Source organism: Schistosoma haematobium, chromosome ZW, assembly GCF_000699445.3.
Source record: "Schistosoma haematobium chromosome ZW, whole genome shotgun sequence".
Classification (NCBI taxonomy): domain Eukaryota; kingdom Metazoa; phylum Platyhelminthes; class Trematoda; order Strigeidida; family Schistosomatidae; genus Schistosoma; species Schistosoma haematobium.
The window spans coordinates 8,346,298-8,374,191 of NC_067195.1; the positions used below are offsets into that span (position 1 = coordinate 8,346,298).

The 27,894-nt window shown below is 36.9% G+C and overlaps 1 protein-coding gene across 2 annotated transcripts in view; it reads left to right on the plus strand.

Annotated features, from left to right (window-relative positions):
• Positions 1-312: 312 nt before the first annotated feature.
• The window catches only part of HERC4_1 (putative E3 ubiquitin-protein ligase herc4), a 46,456-nt gene continuing 18,874 nt past the window's right edge, over positions 313-27,894 (plus strand). The window contains exons 1-8 of one of the 2 annotated variants that reach the window (XM_051210305.1): positions 313-2,291; positions 6,068-6,337; positions 6,917-7,099; positions 12,719-13,227; positions 20,055-20,275; positions 20,811-20,947; positions 24,604-24,878; positions 26,255-26,664. In XM_051210305.1, the coding sequence (XP_051070290.1) occupies positions 6,083-6,337; positions 6,917-7,099; positions 12,719-13,227; positions 20,055-20,275; positions 20,811-20,947; positions 24,604-24,878; positions 26,255-26,664 (1,990 nt within the window). In that variant the 5' untranslated portion in view covers positions 313-2,291; positions 6,068-6,082. Of the gene's footprint in view, positions 2,292-2,864; positions 5,675-6,067; positions 6,338-6,916; positions 7,100-12,718; positions 13,228-20,054; positions 20,276-20,810; positions 20,948-24,603; positions 24,879-26,254; positions 26,665-27,894 lie in introns of those variants that run through there. The other variant, XM_051210306.1, reaches the window with a different exon arrangement.

Below are 27,894 nucleotides of genomic sequence, written 5' to 3' on the forward strand. Positions count from 1 at the left end.
TACTTTAAGTAAATGGAAATTACCTGGAGAAAAAAGTGAATTAAACAGGAAACGTTGTCATGTGTACTCAATGACTGAGATTCTGCAGACAAATCAGTTTCGAAACTGAGCAGTTGTTCGAAGCGATCGCTTCGAATAACTGCTCCGTACAATTTGCGCCTTTACGAATATACACAACACTTTCGACGATATATAGCCCAATCGATTGGGCTTGAAAACCAGTATATCAGTATTTTTAATCGGCTGAGTTAATAGACTGAAATTCGGGCACCCAAGGTCGTTAGCTCCGCGGGCTTTAATTTTTGCGGTACAATCAGGTTGAGTGTAGGACCGTATCAACCAATCATAGGATTTTATGTTTGACACTTCTGTGGAGAGTAGTGGAATTTTCGGAATAATTGTGTCGCTCTTCATAATTTTCGCGTCGAAAACAGACACCCGTTTCAATGCGTATAAATATTCCGTATTCACGAACACCCTATCCCCAGACAACCCAAAAAGCGGAAATAAAGGCGAAGAAAGGGGAAATAAAGGGGTTAATGCTTCGGTAGCGAAAGGGGAAATAAAGGGGAAAACGCATTAGAAATTCGCCTTTTTCGCCTGTCCGGGGGAAATAATGCGGATTTTCCCCTTTTTCGCCTTTTTGTCGACAAATTACCGACTTATCGCCTAAATATCCGCCGATTTGTCGCATTTTCGCCTAAATATCCGCCGAATTGTCGCATTTTCGCCTAAATATCCCCCAAATCGTCGCATTTTCGCCTAAATATCCGCCGAATTGCCTACTTATGCGCTTAATTGTCTACTTTTCGCCTAAATACACACATTACCTCCTATTGTCTATCCATCGACAGAACCTTAAAGGTCTCCTATGTCCGCCTTTATTTGCAACAACATACCGAAGTATATCTGCAATGCAGTGGAAAAGCAGTAAATATTTTAAAAAATTTATTTAAAAAGAAAAGCGTATTGTTGTACAACAGTAAAGCACAAGCTTAAGCATCGATTGTTATGCATATCCAATGCAATTGCTAATTCATTGTTATTTGTAATTATCTGAAAAACAAGGAACAGGTTATATTTTATTCATAAGGAATGTGCATTTAATCAAAAGTTCACTGAAACTCAGACACACATTCTCAACACTTCAACAGTTTCCCATGTAAGTAAAAGAGTAAGCTGTTTGAAAGAATAATGTTTATTGAAATCGAGGTAGAACAACAAAAAAATTGCACGGACTATTCAGAATTGAGGTAGTCCTCCTGTGAATTCTGAAATAAAAAAACGAACAAAAAAAGTCACAACCATATCTCAATGACATGCTTTTGCACAGCTAAATACTTGAAGCTGAACTTACGGTTATGTTCGTTAGTATTGTTGACTGTAACTATAGAGCCGTAGGGAGGTTATCACTTTAAATTAGTACATACCTGGTCTTGTTTTCTTCTATTACGCTTCATCATCTTGTCTCGGATGTCGTGAAAGTAACCTTGTGTCGGTATGTCGTACAGCTTACCAAGGAATCGGGTGATCACCCGATTCCATGGAGATTTTGGGTAAATTTTGGGTTTCTCAAAGCCTTATAAACGTTCTTAGTTATCCTCAAAGTTTGGGTATATACTGGTGTGATACTGGGGAAAAATCAAAATCTTATGGGGATTTCCCAAAACCGAAGTGAAATTTCCCATACTTGGGGAAATCTTGGGGTTGTCTTTCCATTTCCCAAAATTTCTCCAAAACGTACGAATTCCCTAAAACCGAAAGTTAGGACACTTACAAAAACACGGGATTGTAAAAGTGCTGGTTCGTGGTTAGGTGTACGTTTTTCATCTTGAACTGACATCAGCTATAATTTTTTGGATCCATTTCTCTTAAAAGTATAGTAGGTACTGATTGATTAACTCGTCCGTGAAGTGCGCTATCAGTTTTACAGTTTCAGGCATGAGTGATTGTACTTAGGATTTCGAGATAGTGTCCATTTGTCTGCTATATACAGTATAAAGAGACAAGTTTGTCTAATTTAAATTGTGTAATCGATAGGTTGAACACAGTATTTAGCAATAGGTTGGCGTAACCTCTAATCGGTATGTGTTTACTCGTCACTGCAGTGAGCTCAGTGTTCAAAAGATTTTAGAGTTATCCCTTTTTATGAATCTCATGGTGTAGGGTAAGTGGGCGAGACTCTAATTTAGGGACGAGACAATCAGAAGCGTTCGAGCGATTTCAAGGTCACAGAGCCAAGTTCAACACGTGGTGCTAACATACGATTGGTTCACAGTGGATTTTAGAGAGTAGGTGATTAACGAGAGGTTACAATAGATGGGACGGCGAGACTTTAATTTAGGGACGAGCCAATCAGAAGCGTTTGAGCAATGTCAATTATTAGTCAATAAGAAGACAGCATAAAGTAAAAATATATTAAAAGAAAGTAATGAATTACAGTGGATATTCTTCTTTTACATGATTTAAAAACTCGTATGTTAGCATCCTAACCCTCAACTAACCCTAACCTTAACCCTAAACCCTCACCTAACCCTAACCCTAAACCCTAACCCTCAACTAACCCTAACCTTAACCTTAACCCTAACCCTCAACTAACCCTAACCTTAACCCTCAACTAACCCTAACTCAATGTACGAGTTTCTATTCCATATGCATTGTGAATTCAGAACCTCTGAACCTTAATCAAACTTTAACAAGTTTTTAAATCATGTAAAAGAAGAATATCCACTGTAATTCATTACTTTCATATAATATATTTTCACTTTATAATAACTTTCTTCTGATTGGCTAATAATTGTCAAGGTCATTTATGGTTCGTTCAAAGGTCGTCCTTAAATTAGAGTCTCGCCGGTAAGTGCCCCCAAATGCCCTGGTACGGTCGAGAGTGGGGAGGGTTCTCTCTCCCCCTCAAAATGCTTTCAAATGGCTACGCGTATATAGCCTCTGCCAGGGAAGTCCTACTCACTGCCTTCTCTCACCAGGGGTGTTGTTTACAAAATTGAGAGGACGGAAAGCGAACGTCCATCGATTTAACTGGGTAGGTGGACACGGAGAGTCCACCTAGGGAAGTTGGAGAACCCTGATTCCAAACCAATAGTGCTCATGGGCTCCAGTGTTCTGAAGGAACAAATGTGGTATAAACCAATCGTTGGTTACCGGCTACCATGGAACTGCATCTCCTTATGATGTTACACTGCCTTGTGGATCAGACCTTTAGGCCCCCTAAGAAAACCACCTTCTTCGGTTTGGGCACCCGGGAAGTATCACAGGCCTCACACAAATCTAATGAGATTTGTGTGGTGCATATGTATCTGGTTCCCCCTTGTACCAGTATCTATATGTTCAAACAAATAAATAATAAGGAAAAGTCTGCGCAGGCTATGAATTGTGAACAGTCGGATTATGGATGGATATTTAAATATGTGAAAATTAATTGGTCTACGTCCAACAGATGTGAAGTGGTAATTGTAAGTATAGTAATAAACGTGTAATACAGCATTGAATGTTGACATTCCACTCTAGACCTCATCATAGATTGGCAATGACAGTGTTCTAATATTTGGGGGAGGGTGAACATATGGCCGATACATCCTCGGCCAGAACGAAAACCGGCTTGCTCCTAGCGGGTCAATTTTTCTGGGGTTCTGTACAATCTATGAATTATGATGGAAACCAATGGTTTGGATGCAATCGGAAGTAGACTTATCCCCCGATAGTTGTTACAGAAACGACGTGAATATATTTTAAAGATGGGACCAACCATCGACTCATTTTATGATGTTGGAAGACTTTAACTGCCAGACGTTTGTAAACAACTGTCAGTTTCTTAACCAGAAAGTCACTACCATCTTTATAACAATCTTCGTTTATGGTTCAATTCAAAGTCACCCGGGGTAGACCTATGTGCTTCAATGAGTTATAAGGAGCGTGTAGAAACCGACTGCCTATAAGCGGGATGTTTCGCGAAACTGCGAGCGATTTTAGTCGTCATTTTCATGGCGTCGTGCATCTGCAACCAATGCTCATTTGTATTTTTTGTTGGGATGGTGGCTAGTCTTGAACCTAGCTCGGTTTGATATTTAGTTGCAACAGAAACTACAACCAATTTGCTGACATAATTCCGTTTATAGAAATGAATTTGTCGCCCACTGAAACGTAGTATAAGACTATTTCAAACAAGGGCGTGACCAGGGTCCAGATAGGCGCTCTAAAAGAGGGTAGTAGTCTTGTACAAAACCACGCAAGCGGTAACCGATCACGATATGATCACTCCGAGTCCATTTTCGGGATGCAGAGGGAGGACACCAGGTGACACATAGGCGATGACTGCTGGCAATTAGTGCTAGCCAGAAATAGGTTGTAGTCTGCACTAGGTTCCAGTCACCGTTATCTGACATGAGATCAACAAGTCCCCATCGAACACCTAAATGACTGCTCTGTACCAAGATGCCCGCCATAAGCATTCAAGTATCCGGCTAGTACTACAATATGCGTCGAACGCACTTTCCATAGAACACTTAACTGGTGGTAAATCTCATCCTTGGTCGCATATGTGCTGCAACCTGTTGGTGTAGACGAAAGTAACGATAACATCGTTTCTCACACCAATTTCTTCTAGCTTTGATGGAGCTTTCTAATCTAACAGCACATAACCGATTGTTAATAGGGATACGATCGATCAGTGCTGCTTTAGCTCTAGCGCTATGGGAAACGTCAACGCCAGCAAAATCAAACTCATATGCCACTGGGTTCCCCGGATAAACGCACGTGGAACAAGCTTTCCGAAGTGACAGATGAAGAGCAAGTTTGTAGTGCTTCACTAGAACCTCGAATACGGGTCCCGGATAGACAACAGACATCGATGTTGAAACTTTCTAAAGACATAGACAACCCTATCTGTTGTCCGACCTGCATTAGTATGTGGATGTTGAAGGAGGCTAATTTGAGTAGTATACGTGGTTTCAGAAAGTCTGGTTCAGCATTCACAGTCGCTAGTAGCATTCAAAATTCGACCTGTCAGTTACTTAAGATCGTTTAGATAGAACAGGGTTTCCAGTATACGTGGGCTACCGTATAAGTTAACAGATAAAATACGAATAAAAGAGAGCACATAAGTGACGTTGTACAAAAGAAATAAAATTGAATGTTATCAAATGATTGTGAATGTGTTTTTTCTGTATGCAAATTGAAGTGGAAATAATTTTTCCAATAGTAATCATCATTTGATTTGTGTGAGAGTTGGGATACTGCCCGGGTGCTCGAATTGTAGCAGGTTGGGGTCACAGTCCAAGCCTTTGATATATAGGTCTAAAGATAGTGGAGCAACGTTAAGAGATGTAGTCCTATAGTAGCCAGAGACCAATAATAGGTTCATACGCCATTTGTCCCCTCAGAATCCTGGGGTCCATATGCACCATTATTTTGGTATCAGAGTTTTCCAACTCCATTAGATGTATCTTCTATATCCACCAACCCAGTTAAAGCACCGAACATTCACTTTTCTTCCTCCCAATGACATAAACAATACCCTCGCAACGAGAAAGCAATGAGTAAGACATCTGATGCAGTAGCTGTATACGTGTGGCCATGTGAGAGCATTTTGGGAGGAAGAGCGGACTCTTCTCACCTTCAACTGTACCAGAGCATTTGGTGTTAGTCGAAATAGTAAATTGTAAGCTGATATTGTTTTTGTCGCATTTCTCGGAATGCAGTAGATTTCTGCATCAATCAATTATGTATATTTAACTTTAAAACCTTGAATTCTTTTTCTATTATATCTATTAGATAACCGAGATTGTTGTTTCACAACATAAAAAAGCAATATGATTGCTTTTCCACCCTTTAGGTGTGTTCATGTAGACGTTATTATTGTACCATAGATACCTTTATTAGTGCATGAAAGGTACTAACCTTTCCAAACCTAATTTATACCCTTCGTTGCACTGTCTCTCTACTGAACGTATTTTAACACTCCATCGCTGCCTCCTAAAAATAGATTTGTATTAAGAAGTTTTATTTGATCTTTTTGTTTTATCAACGATTGATCTAAAAAATTCAATTTCAGAGTAAAGACGAGTTGATGGTTTCTTCATCAACAGAAGAATTGTTCGCTTGGGGTTCGTGCGAAGAAGGACAACTAACTTTAGATAAAAATGATGCCTATCAGATTCTTATCCCAAAAGCATTAGATGTCCGGAATCTACCAACATTTATACAAATCACTTGTGGATACGCACATACAGTCTTTCTAACTGTTGATGGGGAAGTATACAGCTGTGGGTGCAATGAGTTTCAGCAGTTAGGTCACGGACAAGCTGGTGGTCAGTTAGCAAAAGTATGTTCATGTACTTTTTTGATATTTGTTATTATTTTTTAAGTTATTTTTAGTTGATGAGTAGTAAATTAAAATGCTTCATACACCGTGCATAGATTACTTAGTTTTAGGTGAATATGTTTGATATACCGCTTTTTTTTACTGGTTTAAAATCATGTTCATGAAAAAGTACGATAAACAGTTTGATCCTCATTTGATTTTTTTCTATAATTACTAGACTTTTTCACCAAAAATTTATTAATGACCTTTTACTCTTAAATACTGTTTATAAGCTTGGACCGAGTCCGTAAAATCAGAAGAATATGCTTATCGTACATCACATATTGCTTTAATACTATTAGTGTGGATAAATATCTGTTTAGTCCTTTGAGATATATGCTATGAGGCACTGTAAATGTTGATCCCATATATGTTAATAATTGACACTTATTAGCCTGGTTAATGTAATGTTAAAACCAATAGATTGTTACACTTATGTTATGGAGGTAGATTAGTTTACCTTGCTTACAATAGGTTATTCTTACATATCAAGACTAAATAATATTTTGATTGTATTTTGATTTTTTGCTTCGTCTTCAGGTAGTTGCTTTAGAACACTACAGAATAATAAGCGTAGCTTGTGGAGCATACCATAATGCTGCCATTACTTATAATGGACTTTTATTTACTTGGGGCTGCAACTCCAATGGACAACTTGGTCGTGAAGGAGATGACACAGGAGTTAAGCTAGTTCGAGCACTATCGGATCATAAAGTTGTTCAGGTTGGTTTTTACGTATACAATTTGTTATTTTTGACTACTTACTACACTGTCAGCTTAGAACCATGCACAAATGTCTATAAGTTCTAATTGTGAAACCTAACATTAGCACAACGAAAGATAAAATTAACAAAATGCCGAGCAAGAGATATGAAATAATATCACCTGCAAGAGAAAACTGTATGAAAAATCTATTTTGGAAGAAAGTGGATGAGATAGAAAAATGAGCATTTTGAAATGACATCCAACTTAGGATTTATTGGAAAGTAGATCTATACCTATATAAATGATTTCGGATCATGTCACTCGACATTCTCAATCATATATTGTACATGGATAATGAATAAGCTTGAAAGAGAAAACATGAGTATCGACGAATTTATAAACAGTACCTTTTTGTATAATAGGATATTCCACTGTAAATTAGTTTTAGTCCGTCTTAAACTGCAACGTGAAATACGAATTCTGAGCTGTATGGCGACATTCTTTTTGGGATATATATTCAAATTGATTATTCTACAATAAATGGTGACTGTACATCCTAATCAAAAGGTCTATAACTGAAAAATAAATCTGTAATGACAGAGAGGCTTTCTTGTTAATTGAACTTCATAGATTCTTAGAAAATCTATTCGGTTAATATTTGATCAATAACGCACAGTCTGGCACAAATATATATTAAGCATACCACTTCAGCATGATAAGATGAATAACAAAGGAGTAGAAATAATGTAGCAACTATGATAATGAGAAAAACTGAATACTGAGAATAAGGTTTGGAAGGATGAAGTCGGTCAGTCAGCTACCACTTAGGACCAAGAACATATATGCATATGTATATCCTGTTACGATGCAAGTTCATATTCTGCATAGTAGCTCTATTATGGAAGCAATCCTCACAGGGTACACGTGTACCGACCAAGACTGATCAATTTTCATTCAAAATATCAACAACAGGATAATCCAAACCAATACACATTGAGTTAAAAAAAAAGACAGAAACACTCACTTAATAGGTAAAAATTTGTGTACTTGACTTTGAGCCATACTTTAGTATTATAAATGTAAGAGTTAGTAATAACTACCCGGTTAGCAAAATTGAGGTAAGTGTAGTAAGTTGTGAGCCCCCAAATGCCCTGGTACGGCCGAGAGTGGGGAGAGTCCGCTCTCCCTCTCGAAATGCTCTCACATGGCCACGCGTATATAGCCTCTGCCAGGGAAGTCCTACTCACTGCCTTCTCGTGGCGGGGGTGTTGTTTACGAAAATGAGAGGACGGAAAGCGAATGTCCGGCGCTTTAACCGGATTCCAAACCATTGGTGCACATGGGCTCCAGTATCCTGCGGGAACAAATGGCGTATGAACCAACTGTTGGTCACCGGCTTCCATGGGACTGCATCTCCTCACGATGCTCCACTGCCTTGTGGATCAGACCTCCAGGTCGAAGGCTCGGGGAGTGGCCCTCTAAGAAAACCACCTGCTTCGGTCTGGGCACCCGGGCAGTATCACAGCCCTCACACATATCGAATGAGATTTGTGTGGCGCATATGTATTTGGTGCCTCCTTGTACCAATGTCTATGTGTTAAAATAAAATAAAATAAGTAAGGTGTGAACCCACATCTTGGTAAAGAAAAAGTTGAACGGCTTAACTACTGATCTACCACTTCACTTCACACTTAAATATATATCCAGGAACGAATGAGTTTTACATTAATTTTCTGTGGAGTTAGACATCATCCAGGCTTTATGCAGCCTGAACAGCACAAGCCCATCCTGTAGATTATTGTTAATAAACACTATGGAATAGCATGTATATCTGATTCTTGCAGAACGTTTTACAAATATGAAAGAGTGAATTTTACATCGCTTGCTCTCTCAAAAATCATAAAATAGATTTTGTGCATAAGGTTGAAGAAGTACTCAGTCAGTCAGTCATCTACGACTTAGGACCAGGCACATATATACATCGGTCCAAGTTGCTACACAACAAGAGGAACACCAAATTCATAGAAGCAGTTACTTCAATGGTAGTAAAAAAAACGTTTCATATAAGGATATGATACAGGGTGAAAGAATTAGTTCGTATAAAAAAAGGTATCAAGTAGTTTTAATCTCATGATTTAAAGGAAGACAAATAGTGTATACACCTACACCCTAGTGATCGATTCTAAGCTGTCACGCAGAGTCTCCAACCATTGGTTACGATAGTCGCGAGGACTCTAAGCAAGTAGTCTGCATCTACCAACATGGCTCAGATCAGAAGTTAGTGACTTTATGAATTGATACCACGTTTTGGTTTGGCCTCTTCTATCTTTCTTCCATCCGTTTCCAACACTAGCCATCATTGCGTGCCGTGGTAGTTTGTGATTGGGCATGCGTAATATGTGACTCGACCATCTCAATCAATAAAGATTCACAACCTCATCAACTTATCATCATTCCCTAATACCCTGTGTTCAATTCCACTATTATTTACCCAGCAGATTCTGGAAGTATTTTCAAGATATCTGTGATCAAATACTAGTAACTTACGAGTATCCTCTACCCTTAATAGTCACGTTTCCCAGTCGTAAAGTAAAACGGAACGAAATGTTACTCTGTATACTTATCCTTTAACTAAAGTAGTACTAGAGATGAATTATTCCACAAAGAAAAAAAGTTAAATAAGCACGTAAACTAATTTTCTTGATCTTTCTTATGTAGTACAGGTTTTTGTAATCTACACTTCTCTAAATATAAATCGATTGGAAGTTGTTTACAATTTCAAAAAGAAATAAACAAACTAGTAGCATTAAAATGATTTACTCTTTTGATTTATTCAGTCAATATGTATGAATATTTAATTATAAAGTGAATAATTTTGATTGAGTTTTATTGTTAAAGAAATGTTTCATTGCATACTATATTCTTCTATATTAAATATAATTTGCATCATTAAATTTTGTCAGCAACTTGGACCGATGCATGTATGTGCCTGGTCCTACGTTGTAACTAACTGATTGACTAAAATGTTGTCATGAGATTTACATTTAAACACACTAACTAGTTCTATATTCACCTGGTTGTTGTTTTATTGTTGTTCTTAATGTGATTATAAGTAATTTATTGTGAATTAGTCAAAGTATAATTCACTTGTTCTCTTGTCCTACAATATTATTAAATTTGTTGATTTTAGTTGCATAATTAACATTAAATTGTCAAGATTCCCTACTTTTTCTTCATAGCTTCTTATTTTTAATTTATTTAAACACATAAACATTGATACAAGAAGGCACCAAATATATATGCGACACACTTCATAATTCAGTTTGTATTGGGGCTATAATACTACTTGGGAGACCAAACCGAAGCATGTGGCTTTCTTAGGTGGCCACATTTCGAGCATTTAATCTATAGGTCTAAAGGCATTGGAACGATGTCCCATGGTAACCGGTGTCGTTTGTTCCCTCAATTTCGTAAACACCCACATCACGAGAAAGCAGTAAGGAGGACCTGGCTGGCAGTAGCTGTATATGTGAGAGCATTTTGAGAGGAAGAGTGGACTCCTCACCCTCGACCGTACCAGTGCATTTTGGGACTTATCATCATTTAAGCAGATTAAGAAAAATGCACAGTATTTTGCGTTTGATTATATAAAGCAATAGTATATTAAAATATTTGTAAAATTTGAATTTTACTTTATAAGTTGAGAAATCCAGTTCTAGCTAGAAAGTAAGGCAACAAAACATGTAACAGCACTCCAAACGGCTATATATATATGAGGGTAAGGGGATTATAATGTTATAGTGGAAGTTTTCATTGATTGATGAGACAAAATCTTTGGTTGTTATGATCAATGAATAGAATATTGATCAATAGATGAAAGCGATGACATGTAAAGTGTTGCCGAGTAATAGCTGCTTATGAGACCGTATCAAACTGTCAAATGATTAAAAGTTAAAGACAAGACTACTGGACAGATGAATAAATTCCTTGTGTAGTAAAATATATATAAACAGGAAATAAACATGATAAATTGTCAAAGAAAAAGTGACAACTATACGACCAAATTAATAGTTCACAGGATATATGTACATTGTCAACACAAATAGAAGGGTAAAATCATCAATACAGATACCAGAGTAGTAGAACTAGCAACGATATCAGCAGTGGTAAAAATAATTAGACGTAGACAATATGTTTTAAAAAGAAAGAGTGAATTCGCGAAATAAACCGAATATAAGTTAAAGTAAATGTATCGGTACTATTGTGACCAATTGTAAGCTATGTTACCCAACATTTTCAACTATTGGTTACGATAACTCGGAGGATGACAGCAATGTAGTCTACACCTACCAACGCAGCCCAGTCCATCAGTCGAAGGATTCATGGACTTGTGCTACGTTCTAGTTTGGTTTCTGCCAATTTTCTGTCACTACCTTCTCCTACACTGAAAAACATCACACGAAAAGTTTTTGGTCGTGATACTTTCCAAAGGCAATGTAAAATTGCTACCATTTGTGGACATTTTTACTTGAGAATTCGTTATACACGTGGCTGTTCAAAATACTTGTCAACGAGTGCAGAGTTTAAACCATAATCCCTTTCACTATTAAATACAGACATTAGCAATTCACAGTAGTTCTAATCTTCACTTTTAACTTTGCTTGATCGAAACTTGAGATTTTCGAATATATGCATATTATCATGTTTTTGTACCAATTTATGGTCCTGATCACTTATAAATTTGTTCATCATCCTGAACATAACTTAGATTTGCTAACTAAGGAACTATACCAAAGCATTCAGACGAACATGGATATGAATTCAATTGGAGAAACGTTGAACCTCTGAACCAGAGTAAGCTCCACAAATGCTAGCTAATTTCTAGAGACCTCAAAATTAAATCATCTGGCTTAGAGAACACATCACTAACATTAAATTATCCTCGATAAGTATAAAAAAACAAAGAATATCTGTTTTCAATAAGTTCCTTTTCACAATCTTTCGTTATATAGTTAGTTTACAGAAGTTCAATAGATGGTGTTTCCTATTGCGTAGGTCTATGCTCTTTCATATAAAATAATGATACTTTATAATCACTAGCTGCGAGGTCGAATCCTTCCATCTTTATTTGATTTAAGCAGCTAGGTATTTTCATTAAACTTCACAAACACATTTGTGTCTGAAAACATATTTAGTTCATATTTTATGTACTCAGCTTCTAGCCACGCTCTAAGTGTCAGGACTAGTGATACTATCCAGTTACCTAAACCGAAGTAGGTGAAGTGGAGTTTGAACCGGCAACTTAGTGGCTGAAAGTCAAATGCCTTAACCACTGTTATCATTTCACAAAAGTTGTGGCACCAGATATAATTCTGAGTACATAAACCTATACTTAGTTGATGGTATGCACTAGGTAACGATAAGTGTTTTATTCTTATTTTCTCCATCTTCCTTTTGTTTTATTTTTAAACTCATCACTATCGTTGCTAATAACTACCGGTCGTCTCTACATAAAATCAATATTTCAATGTTTCTTTATAGTCAATCTCTTTGTAATTTTGTCATTATCGATTATCAATAACACTTTTATAATATTTCAGAAAGTGTAAACACGTATTTTTCTAATTTTTTTTGTAGGTTAGCTTAGGTGTAGAACACACACTTGTCTTAACAGATACTGCTCGTGTATTCTCATTCGGTTCCAATCTTAAAGGCCAATTAGGTTTAGGTTTTAGTTCAGAACAATCGATATCAATACCACAACAAATTCTTTGTCTTTCCGGTTTACCTGTCCGACGTATAGTTGCAGGGGGTTGGCATAGTTTTGTTCTAACTGTCAGTGGTTCACTTTATGCTTGGGGATCTAACAATTATGGTCAACTTGGCTTATCATACTTTGGCTCTTCACCAAAGGATCATCAAAATGAATTGACACTAACGTATGGTTCGGTTGGTAGTACCAGTGTTGATGATGAACAATCGAAAGATCGTCCATTTTCACTCCTTGATACAAGTCTAAGTAATGTATCTATTCCAACTTTTGTGAAAACTTTACGGGGTTGTGAAATTGTTTATTTGGCTTGTGGTGAAGCACATACAGTTGCACTTACTCGAGATGGTGGTGTTTTCACTTTCGGTGCTGGCAGGTTTGTGGTTGGATTTTTCATGATCATACCTTCATAGATTATTATTATTATTTTGAAGGATTTGTTGATAAAAAATTTTTTGAGGCCTTAATTAGTGTGTTTCCGCTCATAAATGATTGTTAAAGACTTTTCTAAATTGTCGCTATTAATAATTATAAAACTTATTCTGCAGAATACCCAGTTCCTCAAAGGCCCAATAGTTTAATCTTTACTAATTTACTCTATCAAAACCACAATCTTTCCTAGTTACATGCATCTGAATTGTAACAGAGTATAACTCATACAGAAAATATCATGAAATGAGCTATCCTGGGTATGCAGTATTTACTAATGTAACAATTAGATGACATTACGCTGTGACTAACAAGTTTTGACATCACTAAATAAATTTTTTGACTGTTACTGTCGGTCATGTGTTTAAGTGGAGGCTTGATAACAGTGGCTTATGGTATCAGCAGTTGAAAGTACTATTATCGGCATAGAGGTTTGCGGCGATTATTGAGCCTTATTGATATTTTGAACCGACCTAAGTTAGACCACCAGTGTAAACAAGAAAACATTGGACAACTGTTTCGTTCTAACATGAGACCCTTCAGTAATGTCTAACTACGACCTCGCCGGCGATCAAGCCAGGACCTTTGGTATTGCGCACAAATACTTACCCTCTAGATGGCTGGGCCGAAATCCAATGATGCACATGTCTACATTCAATCAATTCGCAACCATGTATTACTTACAGTGGGTAAGTGCTTCGCCCAAAAAGATGTAACTCCATTGGTCACGGTTTCTCAGTAGAATCTCAGAATTACTTCTAAGTTAATACAGCAATATGGTGAATTAGTCATATTTAGACATTTACATCAGTGGATTCCGGCTTGGTGGTCTTGGGTTCGACCCTTAGTGAGATCATAGTGGCGTACTGCTGAGGTATACTATACTAGGATGAAATAGCTGTCCAGTGTTTATTGTTTATCAGTGGTGGTCTAACTTCGATCGGTTCATAGTGTCGATGAAACCCGTATTGTATAATTATAGATTTTTCCCGTCTAGCAAGTTTCTACACATGACTGTTTCTTGTTCACTTTCACACACAGACATCATATCACTTATTTTTATTGTCAATCTTCTTTTAATTTATTTTTTGCATTGCTTTACATCTTAACCTGAATGGTACTGTTTACTGTTGCGTTAGGCTTGTTATTGTTTGTATTTGTCGGTTTGTCTGTTGTTGTTTTTTTAAAAATTCTAATATTCCCTTTAATATTTTTCTCGTTAAATAATATAACTTCAACTTAACTAAACACCAACACCTTATTTACTTATCAGTATAAGGGTTGTGGAGATTATTAAGTTTTTGATTGAGATCATGAACTGATTGATGTTAGACCACCGTTGGAAACCTGAAAACACGGTGGTTCATGATCTCAATCAAAAACCTTATTTACTCTTGTCTACTTGGTAACGTCGCATTGTGAATTCATTAGAAAGAAAAAAAATTAGAAAAATGAAACTTTTGAAATCAACCGGTAGTTTGTAACCTTTTAATGTTGAAGTATAAGTAAATTTCACCCTGGTTCTGTACTTTAAATGAATAATATTCAAACACTTCGTTGTTTGGCAAATTGTAGTTTTCTCTAATCGTATAACAAAAAAAACTTGAAAAATTAACAAGGAACTCATGTCTATTAAATGCTATTATTTTTTTAAAAATTATTATGAATGCTGGGATAATCTTTAAGAGTAAATGATGAATAAAATGGAAAATTTCATTAACAGAATCATATTTAATTAGAATATTATCTTATGTGTATGTACACATCCACAATGATTCAGTAACTTGAAGATGGTATCCGTTATCAACTGATTTCGGGGTACCATTAAAAAATCCGAAGGAAGATACCCATCAAAAAGATCAAATCGAAGATCAATGGAACTGGTGAATACCGTGACTGAGGTTAATTTATGATGAGTATCATTTACAGATTAAATCCAATCTTCTCAAAACTTATCATAAATATTGTAATTATTTCCCTTTTTTCAAATTAAATTCTAGAGATGTGACGATATTATTTATTATGAAACAATAGCTCGGCCGTTGTTACTACCTTGACGTGGTGGTCGGGCTTACCTATCGTGATGAAGCAACCGAGTTATACTGACTGGAACAACTGTTCCTCAAGGTCCTATCACGTCAGAAAGGTTGGTTGAAGAGCGGTAAGACTAAAAACAACAAACCCAAGGTCCGAAGGCGAAGTCGTACTGCTGACTGTACAGAGGTGTGACAGCAGTAAGGTGTTTCCTTCAGACAACCAGCATGACAGCGATGCTGCCTTCCCACAAGGAGGGGTGGGGTTAGAAAAGGTCGACCCTAAAAATGCACACCTCGCCTTATCCCACGGATATCCGTCTCCGGCGGTAAGGTCTCAACAAGTACGGAGTTAACACAAAAATTGTCCATAAAAAGGTCGTGTGTGACCGACCTCAAGCAGTTGTCCCTTGGGCACTGCGGTCACGCTCCCAGGTCACTAAGACCACTTCTAATCCGATTTCCTTTTCAGGTACCTCCAGAAGAAACCTTCTACGGTGTGGGCAACCGGGAAGTGATAACCGCCCTCATACCTCTAACACCACTCAAGACCACTGTATTCATAATCAACCTCCGTCTTCACTTCCTATTATTTCTCCTACATCGACTTTCACCTTTAAACTTCCTTTTTTCGGCTTCCCTCTCAAGTGTCACCATAGCCAACGATTCTAGTGCTCAAAACACTGTCCCAAGTCTACTGAAACCTCGCTCCAAACTACACATTGGAGCCTTCAACGTACGCATCCTATGTCAAATCGGTCAACAGGCTTCCTTGGCTAGAACCCTAGAATCTTGTACCATTGATGTATGCTGTGTCTCTGAAACACGCATACAGGATCCCAGTGTGGTCATTCACTTGACCTCACCTCGGCAAAACGGAGAGCCAACGAGATACACCCTCCGTGTATCTGGTGACCCGACGGCCAGCTCTCGTGGACTGGCAGGAGTAGGGATAGCATTAAGTATGAGGGCGGAACAAGCACTGTTAGAGTGGATCCCCGTTAACAGTCGTTTGTGTGCTGTTCGGCTAAACGGCTCCGTAAGAACTGGGAATGATTAGGGCACACGTCGTTGCCTTTTTATCGTTTCTGCCTACGCTCCCACCGACTGCAACTCGGATGAAGTGAAAGATGGATTTTACAGAAAGCTATCTGAACTTCTTCAGAGAGCTAAACGGTCAGACATAGTACTCGTAGGGGACGACTTTAATGCTCAGATAGGTAGTTTAAACCAAACAGAAAGGCATTTAGGTGGGTACTTTAGTATACCGGCACAGCGAACAGATAATGGTGATCGTCTGCTGCAACTATGCTCAGACAATCGTTTGTTTTTAGCAAACACAAATTTTAAGCATAAGGAGAGACATCGTCTAACATGGAGACCCCCTACACCAAACCAACGATGGACTCAAATAGACCATATTGCCATCAGTCATCGTTGGAGAGGGTCAGTAGAAGATTGTCGTTCATTCTGGAGTACCTGCTTGGACTCCGATCATGCGCTAATACGGGCACGCATCTGCTTGCGCCTCACTGGACGCAAAAAAGCCACAGTAAAAAGACCCATTAGAACTGAATTGAGTAGCGAGAAAATCAAAAGTAGGTTCCAGAAACAACTGAGGTCACACTTAGGTAGTTCTGAAAACGAGGCTGACCCAGATGTTGCTTGGAAAGATATACAAACAGCCGTGGAAACAGCAATGAAATCTATTAGTGACTTAAACCACAGAGTTACAAAGAACCAGTGGATTTCTTCAAAGCGTATCACACTGGTGGATTCTCTCAAACTCGTCCCATCAGGTTCCGAACATGATGAAGAACGACAACAAATCAGATCTAGGTTAAGCAAAAGTCTAAGGAACGACCGTGAGCAGTGGTGGGCAACGAAAGAGATGGAAAGGGCGGCAGCTATGGGGAACACAAGACAGCTCTACAGACTAATAAAAGAAACTGGAATTAATCAGTCAAGTGTGAGTCAGACTACTTCGGAAAAAGACGACACCCTCATCTGCTCCCAGTCCAGACGTTTAGAACGATGGGTGGAACATTTTAGGGAACAGTTCAGCTGGCCTTCAGTTACTCTACAACTACCATACATTCCCAGACAGTGTGAATCGAACATTGAAGTAGGTCCCCCAACTCTAGCAGAAGTTCAAAAGGCTATAGTTAATCTGAAACGAGGAAGGGCAGCTGGTCCAGATAGATTGGCTCCAGAAGTCTTTAAGGATGGTGGTCCAATTTTAGCGATTAGGTTGACTACAATTTTAACTAAGATCTGGGAGTTAGACGTTATTCCGTCTGACTTGTCGCAATCACTTATCGTCCCAATGTATAAGAAAGGGTCAAAATCATCCTGTGACAACCATAGAGGGATTAGTTTAACTAATATATTATCTAAAATACTAGCCTCGAATATTATCAGACGCCTAACTAAGACTCGTGAACTGCAAACACGAGAGAACCAAGCTGGCTTCAGACCTGGTCGTGTCTGCATCGACCACATATTCACCATTCGTCAGGTTCTAGAACACAGGCATAATTATCGACGTCCGAAAATGGTGGTCTTTCTTGACTTAAAAGCAGCATTTGACTCGGTAGACTGCGAGATTCTGTGGCAGTGTCTGTCATTGAAAGGCGTACCACAGAAGTACATAAACCTTGTGAAGGCTCTTTACTCGAACACTACTAGTCGAGTCAGAGCTTATGGCGAACTGTCATCTACTTTTGCAACCTCAAGTGGTGTCCGTCAAGGCTGTCCAATTTCCCCATTTTTGTTTAACTTCATCATAGATCTGCTGATGGAAATAACTTTCTCGTCGACTGAGTTCTCGGGTATTGATCTCCTACCAGGAGGTCCACTTATCGACTTAGAATACGCAGATGACATCTTCCTGTTTGATGAAGACGCTGATAAAATGGAGAGTGTTTTGGTAGCACTAAGCAACAATGCCAGAATGTTTGGAATGCGCTTCTCTCCCTCTAAATGCAAGTTGTTGCTTCAGGACTGGTCTGCGTCAACACCTGAACTAAGGATAGGGAGTGAAGTAGTCGAACGCGTTGACAACTTCACTTATCTTGAAAGTCTGATCAGCCCTAATGGGTTGTTTTCTGACGAAATTTCAGCACGGATTCGAAAAGCTCGTTTGGCTTTTTCCAACTTACGTCACCTTTGGCGGAGGCGAAATATCCGTCTATCAATCAAAGGACGAGTATACTGCGCAGCAGTCCGTTCTGTTTTACTTTACGGCAGCGAAACATGGCCTTTAAGAGTAGAAGACACTCGTAAGCTACTAGTATTTGACCACAGATGCCTTAGAAATATTGCTGGCGTCTGTTGGGATCACCGGGTAAGTAATAGTGAGGTTAGATGCAGAGTATTAGGGAACAATGGTTGATGAGGTTATTAATCTTCATCGACTGAGATGGATGGGCCACATGTTACGTATGCCCGAACACCGATTACCACGTCGTGCAATGCTAACGGGTGTTAGAGATGGTTGGAAGAGAATTAGGGGCGGCCAAACCAAAACGTGGCATCAGTGCTTGAAGTCACTAACTTTTAATCTGAGCCATGTTGGTGGATGCAGACTACTTGGTTGGGGTCCGCGTGACTTTCGTAACCGATGGTAGGAGACTCTTGATGACATGGCTCAGAATCGATCACAATTGCGTAGGTGTATACACTCCCTGTCTTCCCTTAAACTAAGAGATTGAAATCACTTCATATCTTTCTTTCTACTAACTAATTCTTTCTTCCTGTACTGTATCCTTATACGCAATCTTTCTCCTATATATTACCACCTTTGACCTAACCACTCCTATGAATCCGGTGTTCATCTTGCTGTGCTAATGCGGTATGGCAACCTGGACCGATGGATATATGTGCCTGGTCCTACGTTGTAGCTGACTGACTGACTGATGAAACTAGTTTATTGCTTTTCAAACAGATTTGATATGAAAGACCAGTATATGAACACAGTATAAAGAATAGTCTATTTCACTCGTATTTATTGGTGCTAATAATGGCATGATCTGAATATTTAATTCACATTCAGTACGAAGACTTATATCTAATATGTATGACGTAATAAGATATCTTATAGTTAAAACTATGTACGCAATGAATATTCACTAGTTAAATCGATTTTCATGCATATGACGTAACATTTTCAACTACCTAATTTATCGACAGTTAAATCATGGACGTACTTCAGTTAGATATCTAGTAGAAACCAGCTGTCTTTTCTTAGTACTGGACTCTTCAATAATACCCACCTCACAAACCCTTCAGGGTTTTAATCCGATACCGTCATGCCACACAACGAGTATTTTACTACTAAACTCTGACATCCAATGGTTCATATTCCCGACTTCAGTCAATTTGTGATCATTATCCACTTCTATTGTAAATCGATCTGTGTACTGGTAATTTCATAGTGATTGATCACTACAACTGTTATTGTAATTTGTTGATCGTTAGTGTCTTCTGTATAATCAAACTAACACTAATTATCTGAAGTATTCATGTTATAATCGATGTCATGTGCAAGTATCCGAGATAAGTTACTACATTATGTTATATTTCGATTAACTTAAAATGAGTAAAACAGTCAGTGTCTTTATTTCCTAAACATTGAATATTTTTAGGATTATTTTTACCTGGTTTATTTTCTGCCCTACTTACCTCTTTTAAAATTCCTTGTTCCAATGTCATTCGGTGTTTTTTTATTTTTATTTTTTAGATATGGTCAATTAGGTCATAATGAATCAACTATCGGCATATCTGTACCACGTAAAATTACTGAATTTATGGGTAATGTTGTCACTCAAATAGCTTGTGGTCGATTTCATACATTGGCGCTAGTTCCCAAAACTGGTCGATTATTTGCATTTGGTCAAGGCGCTAATGCACAACTTGGTATGGGCGATACAACAAATCGTTTATTACCTTGTCCAATTAAAGGTAATTATCACTTCATGATACTCTATGTGTTTTTTCTGACTGTTTCTTTGTAAATTTGCTGTTTTTTTCGAGTGATAGAAAGAGAGGAAGGGAAAAAGAGCATAAACTGAATAGGTTTCGGACAGTTTTGAATGGGATGTTTATCGCTTGTCGAGTGAATGGATCATTGGTAGTATGCAGTCATATAATGTCCTCTAGTGATAACTACTCACGAAACTGAATTATTACTAACATAACGCTACGCGTCTCTCCCTTTGATTAAGTAGATATCAAAACATGGAATAACTGCTCAGAATAAGAACTTTCCTCTTCTAACGAAACAATACACTTATGTACAAAAATTGAACACAAAGATGAACATGAATAGAAGTCATTTAACAATCAAACGATTAGTGGATACGGGTACTATAGGTCATTCACCCTTTAATCGGATTAATGCCTAGCTATCAGGCTTCGTTATTGTCTCATTATTACCAGAGTGAATGATTGTATTGATTCCACGCGCATTATTTTTTTTGTTCTGTCCCTCCTCAAGGACACTGGGTTTCATCTCATAAATTGAATAGTAAAGAATCTACTGTTGGTACCGATTCTTCTTCCAGTAAACCTTATGTAATTCGACGAATATTCTCCGGTGGTGATCATACTTTTTTGTTAGCTCAACTGTATCAAGTAAGCAATGTGTTCATGTTTTTTCTCTCCATTCGTTTTTCATTTCAAGGTGATTCAATTCAATGTGTTTTTACTTTGATCCCTTATTCATATTGAGTGTCAAAAAATTTTTCTGAATTTTCTTCTTTGTAGCACAGTAATGAGTGGTTTAGGAGTAAGTTGGAGGAAATTTTTGGCGAACAAAGCAAGATGTGAGCCTATAAAGTTATTCACTATTATTCCGAACTGTGTTGACAAACTCAGTCTGTTTTGTTTGGGTCTTTGCTATTACGATATTCATGGTTACTAGGAAGAGTGTAGATGAGTTAATCAAAAATCGGTCCTAGTGGCACATATGTATACATTCTTCGCGTTTTTTAATATTTTTGCTAATATTTTGTTTCCTCAAATTCATTCCTTCTATTCTAACTACATTCTTTATGGTATCATTGATATTCATCATTCCAGCTACTCTGCTGTTCATCTTATACTTCCTTTAATATGTTGTGACAACTTGGGTCGATGCACTTTCATATCGGACTCTGCAATAATGATGACTGACTTGATTTTAGAAAATACTCCATCCAGGCTACCATGGGACTGCATCTTCCATCGTTACCTCACTGCCTTGTAGATTAGATCTCTAGGCCAAATGCTCGAGATGTGGCCATCTAAGAAAACCACCTGCTTTGGTTTGAGCACTCGGGCAGTATTCCAACCCTAACACAAATTGAATGACGAAGTGTGGCTGATATATATTTGGTGCCTCCTTGTACCAATGTTTATGTGTTTAATTGTAGTAATACAATACAATGTTAATGTAATCAATTCTAAAATATATCGCTGAACATCAAACATCAAAATATTACAAAAGGGTTTTTCCAACTACAAAGAAAGGAGAGTGGCTGAAGCTTTCCATATGATGCTTAATCCTACTGCTCTCAATAGAAAAGAAGGCCTCACTATACATCCAACTTGAACTATCCTAGCTACCATGTCTGATATTATTCACAATTCACACTATTATCTTACAAATTAAACTCTATCCTTTCTCACCACAAACGTCACATTTTTTCATACCTAACCTCGCACACATACACACAAATTTACATACGTGTCGCTTATAAATCTCCTTGATCGGAATGACGTGACATTGACTTGTTCGGACCTGTTTTTTTGATTGATTGCACATAATATTCGTGTGTTGTTCCTTTGTACTATTTAAACTTGGATTAATTTTGATTTGGTTGTTTATTCTCTAAAGAAGTGGCTTACACTGAGTCAAGAAACGTCAGAAAATCTAGTTTTTCTACTTATTAGGATATTACAAATATATTAACTTATTTACAATACGTTAATGTTTGTTTGAACATTCTTTACGGACTCCAGGCACAGACTCGTGTACTTGTTTTCAAGTCACTACATAATTGCGATTGATACTAATTCTACGCGACTGTGGCCTAAACCAACTTAGACGGAGTAGTGTTCCGACTAAGTTGTTTGAAGTCAAACAACTCAACCATTGTGCAAATATACCACTTCCTTAACTTATTTGTCAAATATACCCCTACACTGTAGTAGCCGTTTGTATACTCAGTAGAATTCAGAATAGTATAAAGTTTAATCATTGAATATAAATTTCTTTATCAGAATATGAGCTACATTTATGAATGAGGTGGTTCAGCAATCAAGACATTCAGTTATCAACTCTTATGTCCCAAATTCAAACTTCGTTCAACCGACCTTAGTTTTAGCACCTAGATAGTAAAATAACTAATCCTAAGATAAAGTCGCGTTACGTAGAAGATATTGAGTGAACACAAATGATGAAGTTAAGTAATTGAGTAAATTTCGGTAATTGGAATAAGATTATGAAATCATGTAAATAGAGAACTTGGAGTTTGAATTAAAGAACCGGCTTCTTATAAAGACCCCATAATCAAGTATTGACAAACTATACAATTTATTATCTTACTTTTAATTATAAACAGAAAGGTGTGAGTATTTACCTATAAAGATATGACATTAAATTGTAGAATTGTATCAATCTGTATTAGTGCACAATGTTCCATAGTTCAATAATAAAGAAACATTGATCAACTGTTAAGTCACATATTTAAACCTCAAGTTCACTTAGGTCTATTTGAGCAGTAATATAGTATCACTAAGTCTTACACTAATAAATAACCTTAAATATGCTACCAAATCAAATACAAGGACCTTGAATACGATAAAATGAGTTGAATTAACAGTACAGCAATTTAATATACATTAACCACTTAAAAAATAGTGTTTTTAAACGGTGAAATAATCACATAGTGTAGTAGAGAATAGGTGAAGGAATACTCTTTTTATACCTTGCTATGTTCAACACGTTGATCTTCAATGTGTACAATGTTGTTGTACATATGGGTTCGTTTCATATATATTACAGATAGTTAAATCAATCAACATACATTATGCATTTTCAACGTGTAGCTATAGTTTAGTGGTTAAGGTGGTTTGACTTTCAGCCACTGCGTCTAAGGTTTGAACTTTGCTCCACCTACTTTGGTTTGAGCAACCGAATAGTATCATTATCCTTCACATATAGGATGTAGTTCAAGTACCTGGTGGATGAGTTGATTAAATTATATTATTATTATTATTATCATATTGTACTTCCAGATACCCACTCTGTTATAATTTGTCGTTTGAATGCTTATTGTCTTGGCTCTTTTAATGCTACTTTTTGTATCTGTTCGTCGCTGATTGTTATGTCGGAAACGCTTATCACTTATACTCGGAACGAGGGACCTCTGCAATTCCCACGACGCGAAAGTAAGAACACAAAGACTGGTATAAATGATGATTTATTAACCCCAAAACACGACGACGACTCTAGTCGAAAATACACTCATTTATATATTGGCTGTACACCCATTTTGGTTAATAATTAGGATGAAATCACATATATGAAAAATACTTACAGCTGTGACAAATCACATACTGAACATAGTTCATGTCAATGGAATACACGAATATCGTATATTATACAGAATATCATACGAGAAAGCAAAATAAATACTACACTGAATAATCATTACATTGAATCAAAACAGAAGTAGTCTTGAACAAAACTCATAATGAGTAAATCAATCGAAAATTGACTTTTCTTTCCATCATATCATACTCACTGCCTTCTCTCGGCAGGGGTGTTGTTTACGAAATCGAGAGGGCGAAAAGCGAATGTCCGGTGCTGTAACTGAGTTAGTGAATACGGGAGGATCCATCCAAGGTAGTTGGAAAACCCTAATTCCAAACCAATGGTGCATATGGGCTCCATGATTTTGAGAGGACAAATGACCTACGAACCTATTGTTGGTCTCTGGTTATCGTTACCTCACTGCCTTATAGATTAGATCTCTAGGCCAAAGGCTCGAGATGTGGCCATCTAAGAAAATCACCTGCTTTGGTTTGAGCACTCGGGCAGTATTCCAACCCTAACACAAATTGAATGACGAAGTGTGGCTGATATATATTTGGTGCCTCCTTGTATCAATGTTTATGTGTTTTCATAAATAAATATTAAAGTTCTATATCGAGAATGATTTACGAATTAATAGTTTTTTTATATGCTAGTTCCTGTTACTTTTATAGATAGCCTGTTATTAATTAATCCCATATTTTTCTTTCAGACTGGTGAAATTGTGGATGCTGATGATTTGCGCAATTGGAATCGTTCATCATTACAATCCATTCTTACTGTTTGTCCTGAAATTGTAGAACAACTTAGAAGTGCTCATACTGCACTAGCACTTCCACCTCCAATTTCTAGATGTATATCACTTTCTTCATCTCGTCCATTAACATCTCTCAGTTCTACATCAAATGAACCAATGGCAATTGTTTCAAAGGTTGAATCTGTATATTCCTCTTTAGGTTGTTTATCAGCAAGTTGTCTTGAAGAAAAGTAAGCATTTTAAATTATCATAAGTTTATAAATATCAGATAGAAATTTTAATCACTGTGGAGTAATAATGACATTTAACTAAACTGTGCTCTATCCTTTTAATTTAATGATAATCTTAGATACTGAAGCAGGACTGTTAAAATTACTAACAGATAGACCTTTTACTCAACTGAGCTTCAGTTTTTCTTCCCTAGTTTCTATCGTGTTTTGGAATTCTCTGTGGATAAACTATCACAGGCTGCTCCACTGTTTACTTATCAATTTCCTTACTTTTGCGACGTACGCTTTATTAGCTGTAAATAAATAATCTTTTCAAGCTCGTCTGTAAGCATTACTTTTCCTTGCTGTATCATAGGAATATTCATCAACAGACGCCTTAATTCCTGAACACCGTCAAATCTGGTCACATAGCCCCAATAGAAGTATCCTTTACAATTTCAAACAAGGTTTTAGATACTACCTCTAAGAGAGAGGGGGTTAAATACTTGTACACAGCGGAAGTGTTTCAAAATGCATGGTTTCAAACCTCAACGTTCTTCGAATCTAACCCTACTTTTTTTAAACACAAGTTTTTATAACCTTATGTTATTTTCTTCTTCAGAATCATCAAGTGATGCGTTGTTCTACTGTATATCATTTATTGATTAACATTTTTTCTTCCAACCTGAAAGCCGAAAATTCGTTCATCATATCAAAAACACTAGTCCCTAGCATGAAATGAACGGAATTACCTTTCAAACGTTTTATCCCCTAAACTATTTTCACCTTAATGTTTTGTTATCACCTGAATTATTAAGTAAATTACACCAAATACTTGAATATTCGATCACTTATTTGATGACGACATGTCTATTTATTTTTATGCTAAACTGTGACGTGTCATAAGGAATGCTAAATACAATTGTACGTATTTGGTAAATGACTTGACCGAGAAGAACATTTTCATAAGTTTTTTTTTTAATTATAGGATGATTTTTGGAGTTACTTAATATTAAAAAAAATTAATTCCTAATTAGGAAATGGTACCATAAATCCTTATATTTATACACCGGTTTTGTTAGGGATAAATAGTAAATGGAAACATTTTAGAGATCATTAGAAAATGAACTCTTTCTACTATTTACCATCAAAATAACAGCATTTCAAAGTCTTGTAATTCAACATTCTGTTAAAGGAAAAAATTTACGTTTCAATAATGTATTTGAACGTTATCGATAACATTTTACATCTATCATTTACTGTTGGAATCCTTCAAAATTTATTTGATAATACTTCACTGTACATATTGTAGTCTATTTTATTAGTAGTATAAAATATATATTAAATTTACCGTTTTGTATATATTTTTCAATATTTTTACTTCTTGCTCATTTTAGGGAGCCAAACAGTCATTTTAAAACAGGCCGAGAGGAACACGGTGTAGATTTAGACTTAGCTTGTACATTGCAGTCACAGATTTTTCATATTCTACCGAAAAGAGATTTAAAACGCTTGATTAACAAACTATTGGATGATGTGTTGTCAACATCACGTCTTAACTATCCTAGTATTGAATGTCTCCGAGGTCTAATGTTTATCGCTGTATCTGATTTACTAAATATGCCTCGAAAACCAATTATAGACGAAGCAGTCTCTGACGTGAACAAAATGGATATAACTTCAGAAATGAATACAAATTTTGAACCATACCCTGTTCTGAGCGCAGGATTCTCTACTCCTGGTCTAGTTTTGAATGCTTATTCAGTTGCTATCAACAGACTTGATCCAGCGCCTTCAAAAATATTAGGTAATTCAGTTTTTCTTCATTGAGATCTTACATGTATCCATGTGAATCGTTTCTGTTTTCTTGACAGATTAATTAACCATTGAATGGCTTTTTTTTAAATGTATTTTACTTATCGATTACTGTGTAAGTTGTATTCAAAACTCTGTTCACATCAATATCTATTTAAAATATTTATGTTTTAATGCAGGTAAACCAGTAGATAGGATTTTACAATCCTTGGTCACTGAGTAACGTACTGTGCAAGGTTCTGTCAGGTAGGTAAATCGTTTGGACTCCTGGGTCTTGGCACGCAGGCGTCGCACCAGGGGAAAGTATGGTCTACATTCATACCTGGAACACATACGTTATCACCCATGCATCATTTGGTATACATATAGGTATACTTACGTTGTTAGCAAAATAACTGAGATGCACACTAGTAGTGCACAACTTTTCACTCATGTATCCCACAACATACACATAGAGGTATATTCACCCAACTGAGAAGGTAAATGGTCAATTTGCTCAAAATTGCATAACATGCTAATCAGTCATTTTAATTTGATTTGGCAGTTCTAGCTGTATAGCATATATCGAAAATGATAACCTAAGGATGTATGTATTTGATCGTAGGTATCTTTTGAGAACATTTCTCCTTTGTTTGAAATATTCAGAAAGAAATATCATTGAAGCCTCATAAAATGAAAGTATGGAGATATCGTTGATTGTAATATGCTACTTACTGGAATGTTCTATGTAGGTCGGCGTAAACTAAAACGTTTAGTTTTATGCAAACAAAAGCAATATTATTATTCACTGTTTCGATATAATTTCTTGTGAAGAAATACATAGGTGATTTGAATTCATTGTTTCATTCACCCACATGTGCGACCTTTTGCAAAGATTAACTTAATCAGATTTGTTAGTTGTCTTCTTTTCTAAAAAGAATACTTCAGTCAGTCAAACGCGATGGAGAACCTGGTATTTATGTACATCAGCCCAATTCGTCACCCTCCATTAATACAGCGAAATGAAATTGTCAAGATAAATCCTAGTGTGGCATTAGTAGTAGTGGCAGTAATAATGTCAATAGAGAAGATTAAGCATCGAAGATGCGACTGAAGAAAATATAAATTAGTAAAGTAAAAGACAGTTCCATGGCCCAACTCCACTGCAGACGATTTCAAGTCATCTCATGCAAGGTCTCTAACCACTGGTTATAATAATAAACCCAATCGGGCTGTTTGTACC